General features: G+C 38.4%; 1 protein-coding gene across 1 annotated transcript; it reads left to right on the top strand.

The window, feature by feature from the left end:
- Nucleotides 1-735: 735 nt before the first annotated feature.
- Nucleotides 736-7,250, top strand: LOC131167012 (uncharacterized). The gene is made up of 4 exons (XM_058125733.1): nt 736-1,603; nt 1,861-1,976; nt 5,234-5,474; nt 5,688-7,250. The coding sequence occupies exons 1-4, from the start codon at nt 1,220-1,222 to the stop codon at nt 7,035-7,037; spliced, it is 2,091 nt and encodes a 696-aa protein (XP_057981716.1). The 5' UTR covers nt 736-1,219; the 3' UTR covers nt 7,038-7,250.
- The last annotated feature ends 465 nt before the right edge of the window (nt 7,251-7,715 follow it).

Raw genomic sequence — 7,715 nt, forward strand, 5'->3', positions numbered from 1 at the left:
CCCTATTTTTGATCAGGTTATATTGTTATGGTATCAGAGTTTGTGACGTGACAAATGTTTGATTAATATTTATTATTTATTGAAGAGTAAAAGAAATGATATGAAAATCGGGGCGTCACAGTTTAACTCAAAATAGATTTATGAAAATACACACAACAATAAATAACACACTCATTTCAAGTTGTAATTAGTTTGAAAGTTAAGAGAATGAACAGTGAATCTCCTTAAAAAACAATTTTGCAAACAAGAGTGTAAGGAGAATGAGTGATATGCATTGAAAAATTTGCAAGAGTATGAGCAACAAGAACATAAATATTTTCAGAGAAAATTTGCTAATTATTTTTTTAATCTTTTTGCTAATCAGAACAAGTGAAGAGGTATATATAGAATTCATTAAATTTTAGATCGGATGCGGAAGAAATATTTGGAAAAGTTTAATTAAAATTAACCCGACATAATATAAATATAGGCATAAACATAAAGGTAATAATTTTTAAGTATTAAATTATTATTATTTAATTATGCGAATTATTGTTGGGGGCCTACCACTAAAGATATTTTGTTCCCAACTGCGCGAGTAAGCAAAAAAAAAAAATCCACGGAAATTTCCTGTACAATTAGTCACCAATTTAACTTTAAACACGAATCACACGATTAATTGAAGAGAATAGCGACTTTAATTTAATCAGTCAATTGGTAAAGGTGTCTGTACTTTCTTCATTCTGCCCGGTTAACCTGCTCCTCCCCCAGCGCACGCCAACCAATGCCCGCACGCTCCATAAGTCGCCTCGCCGCTGCCCGTCTTCCCCAACTGACCGGAGCGCTGGGGCCAAAAGATCATGACGTGGCACTACGCTTGGCATTGATTCGTTGCGGGCTGGCCCTAACGATGACGTGGCGCCTATCTGATCACGCCCCGGACTTGAAACGCATCCAAAACCCCTAGTTCATAATCACGTTCAAGTCCGGAGGATCTGTCCGTCCCTCTTTAATTGCCTTCCTCTCTTTTGTCTAACCATTTGCACCGTCTGCAATTTCTACACGCCCCTCTCTCTCTCTCTCTCTCTCTCTCTCTCTCTCTTTCTCTTTGTGTTAATCTCTCTGTCTTGTTATCGATCTTGGGTTTTTGTTTGTGTTAATCTCTCTGTCTTGTTATCGATCTTGGGTTTCTGTTCGGGTAGTTAGGGTTCATCTGAAGATAATTTCAGGGGATTTGCGAATGACTAGCCCTAAGAAGCAAGATTTTAATGAGAACGGCAAGATCGGCGACTCAGATCGCGTTGATAGGTCCAACAGCGAAGGATCACATGATTCGTCGTCCTTTGGTGTTGTTTCTGTTGATTCTGATGCGTCGGGCGTCCGATCTGGCGAGAACGGTGGTTCTCGTGATGAGATCGGGGTAACGGAGCGATCAACGGATATTCTTGTTGATGGAGATGGAGATCTGTTGCTTCAGCAGGAAGATAGAGTCATACAGTGGCTGCAGGCTCTGGATTTGCAGGTAATGGGGGCTTGCCGCGCCGATGAGAGATTGAAGCCATTGCTGAAGCTCAATGTTTCGAGCGGTATGGCTGAAGAACGACTCCTGACCCATCTGAATCAGGTATGTGTGGTGTAAGATCAATTTCAATGTTTTCTTTAAATTTTATGTCGGAAAATAGACGTACGATCCACAAGTTTAGCTGTGCTAATAAGTGTATGCGATGATTAAGTAGAACAATATTTTTTGATTGTTCGTTTGTTGTGCTTACAAATTTAGTTTTTGCTCTCCAAAAAATTATCAAGAGTTGTAATTTATTTTTGTTCGTTGTTTAGATTTTTCGGTTTGATTTATGTATTCTGTATTTATATTTGTTACAGCACTTCGAGGCATCGGAAGTTGGTATGCTAGCCAGATGCTTGTGCATTCCTCTTGTATCGATTCGTGTTGGAAAGATAATGAAGCAAGGGACTCTCCTATGCCCGACTGCCACAAGGTAATTGCCAGAACTTGGATCTGACGTGTTTGCCAGTGTCTTTGTGGAGATGGCAGGGTCTTAGCTTTGGATTTGTAAGCTATAATTTTTGTAGTGTATGGTCTTCTATTTGAAATGTTGCCCATCAATTTTGTACATGTTGATATTTCACAACCCTTGTTATGTTGGGTGCTAGTGAGTGCGTGCGTGTTCTGGCCCCTGGTTGCATATTCTTCTGTGTGCTTGGGGTTTTGGACTCATTTAATAGAAGCTTTTATGGCTTGTAATAGTTTGTGACCCCTGCTCTATAGGAAAGATATGATGCTATTTCTTTGATAAATTAATAAAAAACCTGATCTACCCTGTTTTAATGTAGCGTATTAAATCCATTTTTGTCTACTTAGCTTGTTTTGTAGTTAAGGAAATAATCATTTGATATTAGTGCGTTAAGAAGACCCTACCAATGTATGCCTGCATATCATGTCATTATACCCTTGATGTATGTGTGCTGCGGAAAAAATAGTGTAATTATTTGTATTGCCTCAAATCACTTTTCCTAGTATTGGATTATATTTTTCATTGAAGAAAAGGTTTCCCTGATGCATTTTCGGGGTATTGGGACTTCTCTCAACATGTGGATGGGTGTTCTATGTATATTTATATATATTTTGGGGGAAAGGTGAGGAGGCCTGGTTTTGCTATTTGTTTTGTTATATTTATTTATTTATTTATTTTGGAGGGGTGGGTTAAGTTACATTTATAATTGCTGCGTTCATGTTGATAAAAGATACTGTCACTTCCATGTAACAAATGTGTGATGTTTATTTGTTTTCACGTGACCACTTGACAATCTATTTAGCTTCATCGACAACACTGTGATTTCCTGCAATGCATTCTGTGTTTATGACCATCTTCATTTTTTGGTTTCATAAGTATAGGGTTTATTCATTTTCTTAATCCTCAAAGTTGCGTAGGGTGCATATATTCAGTGCCTTGTATATGCATTGCAGACGTATTTGTTCAACTTAACAATCTCATGACCGGTACTCCATGCTGGATTTCTTAGACCACTACGTCTTGGTATGAGACTGTTCATAGCTAGGAGGTGCTTTTTGACGTGGGGTGACACCAGGAAGGTTGGTGTAATGATTAGTATATCTTGTCATATTGGTTATGATTGAAAATGAGCAACAGTGAGTTACTCAAAATCTTGATGTATTTAAGATGTATACCTGATTCCAATTTTGCTGCAACTTTGAGATTTTTTTGTGTGCGCTTTTGTTGTCCATAGTTGTGGATTCTCTTAATACTGCTTGTTCACGTTCATTGAGCGTCTTTTTGTGAATTATTTGATGACTAACTGGATTTCCTTTAGTTTCAACAGCTTTAAGACACTTCAATTGTAGTATTTTTATTGAGAGTTTATGTTGACTTGTCAAATTGACACATGGTTGACATTTAAGTATAATGTGGTTAACAAGTATATATATATATATATATATATATATATATATTAATTTTAGTAGGAAGTGCAAGTTTATATATTTCAGCTCATTGATGAAGTGCAGGATTATATATTTTAGCTTGTTGATGGTGAATATGTTCATCCTCCCAAATAAATATGTCTTTTGGCTTGTAGGTAAAGTGGGCGTATTCTATTATGATCTCTAAGAAGAAGTAAAGGTAGTTTCATAATCCTACCATTATATAGTTTGCTACTCTTTTTTAGATCACCTATTATTTCTTTGGTTACATAGGATCAACCTCTTATTTTATTTAGGAACTGTTTATTTAGGAACTGAGCGTGTGAGGTCTTGTATAGTTGTGTTTAAATATTCATATAATATTGTGTAATTGTTTGTTTCTTTATCATGATGCTTTGCCATCGTGTGTTGAATTGAAAATGAATTCTCCTGCACTACTTATATTACTTCTGCCTGCTCTTCATCTTTTGTTGTGTTCAATTGTACATCCCTTCCCCCCCTCTCTCTCTCTCTCTCTCTCTCTCTCTGTGCACTATGTATATTACATTTGGTTGCTGTCTTTGTTTTGTTCAAGTGTACCCCTCTCTCTCTCTCTCTCTCTCTCTCCCTCCCCCCTTTTAACAATTATCAAGATTGTTGGATATCTTGTATATTCTTTGTGCATGTTATGTTGTGGGATGATCCATCCAATGACACATCCGTTTCAATCAAGAGTTCCCTTTAGAGTGGTGATTGCTGCTGGATACAATGGATGTGGGAACTAGGAAATTCATAATTATAAACATGATGATAATTGGATAACAAGAAGTAAATTTGTTTTTAGTTCTAAGTTCACTGGTAACTTGCATTTTATTTTGTAGAAACAGATAGTGTGTTACTATTATGTAACTATAATTTTTTACCTTGATCACTAGCTTAAGAACAAATCATAGTTCATTGTAAGTTGATTTCTATCATGTCTTTTGCTTACATATCCTGTGGATATACTGTTTAGTGAATTTTTATGAATGTTTGTTAAACAGTATCTTGACAATAGTTGTAGAAGGCAAGTGAGATTTGTCTTGAGAGGCCTACTTAACTAGTATTTTGACAATAGTTGCAGAAAGCGAGTGAGGTGTGTCCAGGCCTGCCTTAACGAATATCTGGACAATAGGTGTAGAAGGCAGGTGAGATGTGTCCAGGCCTGCTTAATGAATATTTGGACAATGGGTGTAGAAGGCAAGCGAGATGTGTCATGACATCTTAGCAAGAGATGTTTCATGAGGCACCTAATTTTTAAGCTCGATAATGTTTTGTAGAGCATGGTTTGTGTATCCCAGTAAAATAGTAAAATTAGGGGTTCAAAATTTAAAATATAGAGTTCAAGGGTTTAGAGTTTAAAATTTATGCTGAGCAGGGAAAAAATATTTTGGTTCAGTCCTTGTTTTCAGCTAATTCTGGGCCTTATGCTGCCTTCTTAGCCCTTGGACATCTTTGTTTACATGTAGGAATATATTTTTTTACAATTCAACAAGAACCCTTTTTTGGTATGTACTGAATGAGGCTTCTTAGATACAAACTCATAATTGTATTACTTGGGAAAACCAAAGAGATGGAAGTAGGTTATTTCTTCACAGCTGTTGAAATTTATGTTAAAGATAATGTTCCTTGATAAGTGGAATTAAATAATTTACATATTGATAGCAATGTAGATTTATAATGATCATAATTAGTTTTTGTTTTTTTGTTGCATTTCATTTTGCATGTAATTCTGTGTTTTATGCGTCTAAATTTTTTTGATCAATATTGTAACAGGGGAAGTTTAAATCTGACACTCTTGCCGACATCTGATTTACGCATTTCATTTGTTGGGGATGATGGTTGCACAGAGAGATTGTCTACTTTAAGCAATGGCCAGTGCTCTGCTGTAGCAATTGAAGGAATTCTAGCTGAAAGTTCTGGTCGATCTTTTCTCATAAAGGTCCCTGGTGGTGAAGTTTTTTACTTTTGGTGTTCAGAGAAATCAAAGCTCTTAGGGATTGAGTTGCTTTCTAAGGTATGTATGATTGCCGAATAATCAGTATGTAATGGTTGGAGGAGGAAATTCCATTAGAAATATTTAGTCTTAACCTTTGGGGGGTGTGTGTGTGTGTGTGTGTGTGTGTGTGTAGTTTAAGATGAGGTATATAGTTTATAACTTTTATGAGCTCAATGGAGACTTGAAAAGGTATTGTATCTAAATTATATCTATATTTTCTTGGTTGAATAGATGAAGGATATACTTGAGAGGAAGCCATCCCTTTCTGAACTGACAGGAATCAGTGAGGCACGGCTTGACTGCTTTGCAACTCATCTCCGTGCCTATCTTGTTGGTTCGACGGTGAAGAATCCTCAAGCAAGTTCGACAACTGCAGAAACCATTTCCCTCGATATTACACTTGAACATTCTGAATCGACTCGAAATGCCCATTTACTGTCCGTATCATCTAAGTCATTGCGCTCCCGACACAATGGAACTCAAGCAGTGAAGGCAAATTCACCATATCAAGGTAGCCTCAGTCCAAGATCTAGTTCATTTAAAGAAGGCCTTCCTAGAAGTTTGTCTTCCTTGAGAAGTGCTGCTAGAGAGAAGTTAAGACGTCGTGGGGATGGCCATCTCTCAGCTACTGACAATGAACCTGTTTTTACATCCATCACCGTGGCTGCAACTAGTTCTTTGGAGTCTGGAAAGGACAAACCTGCTGGAGTAACTGGAACTGGTCCCCTGTCTACAAGTTTCCTGGAATCTTTAAGGGCATCTGCTGTTTCAATTGCTATGAGCCCAGTACCTCCACATCCTCCTCCTGGTTCATCATTTTTTTCTCCTTACTATTGTTGGTGCCCACCAATTGCATCAACACTGCAATACACTGTAGCACCTCCGCAGCACTCTATATCACCTGAGCCATCTCTGCCGCCACTTTCATCTTTGTTACCCGCCACTGGACCCTCTAGCATGTTAACGTCAATGCCAACCCTTGATTTGTCCAAGATTCCTTCAGTGGTAGATTTTCCAGCTTTCCTTCCTGAACCATTGGTTCGATTGCCTTTCACCACCCATAGTGCACAGCAGATTCCGACCTTCACACCTTTGATGTGTGACCCCATTGTTCATGTTCCAGTTATTGATGTTTGCTCCGCTGGCCAAGGGTATCTGGTGAGTGCTGGGCCTTCCATTTCAACAAGCATGCCTCCTTTGCACCCTAAAATTGTGAACCCATTGATTCCAGAGGCTGAATCTGTGGTGGAGAAGGGTGCTAGAGAGACTCTACGGCTGCTCATCAGTGGTTCCAACCAGAGTAGCCCACAGTTAATGGATGTGTTACCTGCAGTTCTAACAAACTCTGATGAAAAACAAAGTGTGTTGGTTACTGGAAGCCGGGGTCTCTACAATGGAACCAGAGATGTTGGTGCCCTAGCCAGCAGCATTGCAGCAATGGGGTTGGCCTCATTATCTGTGAGATCTGTAGCAGCAGGTAGCGTAGTCAAGAGATGCAGCGGCCATGAAGATAGGGAGAACCAGACGGAGGGGTCTGGAGGCACTGGTGGACCGAGTGCAGATGAGGAGAGAAGGGATTGATTGAATTTTATGGATATATATGTAATACTCTGTAAGTCATAGCTTTTGTCTCTGGCCTTTTGTCTGTTTTTGTTGTGAAAATGTAGATATGGGCTGTAGGTTTTGGTTCTTAAATGTAATTACCTCGAGTCCAGCTGCCATTTAACGAAATCTTGTGTTTTTTTTGTTATTTTGAATGTTTTGAGCTGGCAATGTAGTATTTCTTTTTTAATATTCTCTGTGGGTTGTGTTTCTCATCGTGGCTGTTCTGGGAAAAGAAAAAGGCCCTTCCCTCTCACCTTTTTGCTCTATTTGCGCTGTCGTAGTTTTGTCTGCTTTTCCTTCCCCTTTTTTTTTTCTTAAAATATTTTTTGTGCAACATTATGGGGTCAGGCGAGTCAAGCCCACTGTGTTTGGTGTGAGGGCTGCTACATCTAGCGCTAAAAGGTGTGTGCAGAGGAGATGCACTAATTTCTAACATATAACACGAGGTTAACGGGTTTATTTTTTTAAGAAATGTTAATATTGAAGTAATACAATAGCTCCCACTGAAGGAAACACCTAAAGAGAAACCAGTTACAAGAAGCTCAGCTCACAAGTCACATCCCTGGTGATAAAACGATGACTCCTTTGTTTTTTTTTTCTTCTCTAGTGTACGCAAAATAAGTAAAAATGGTGGGAGTTATTTAGACGCAGCTT

Source organism: Malania oleifera, chromosome 10 (genome assembly GCF_029873635.1).
Source record: "Malania oleifera isolate guangnan ecotype guangnan chromosome 10, ASM2987363v1, whole genome shotgun sequence".
Classification (NCBI taxonomy): domain Eukaryota; kingdom Viridiplantae; phylum Streptophyta; class Magnoliopsida; order Santalales; family Ximeniaceae; genus Malania; species Malania oleifera.

Coding starts and splice junctions, on each gene's coding strand:
- LOC131167012 (XM_058125733.1), top strand. CDS start 1,220: ATGACTAGCCCTAAGAAGCAAGATTTTAATGAGAACGGCAAGATCGGC. Junction 1,604..1,860: donor TCCTGACCCATCTGAATCAG/GTATGTGTGGTG, acceptor TATTTGTTACAG/CACTTCGAGGCATCGGAAGT. Junction 5,475..5,687: donor GGATTGAGTTGCTTTCTAAG/GTATGTATGATT, acceptor TTGGTTGAATAG/ATGAAGGATATACTTGAGAG.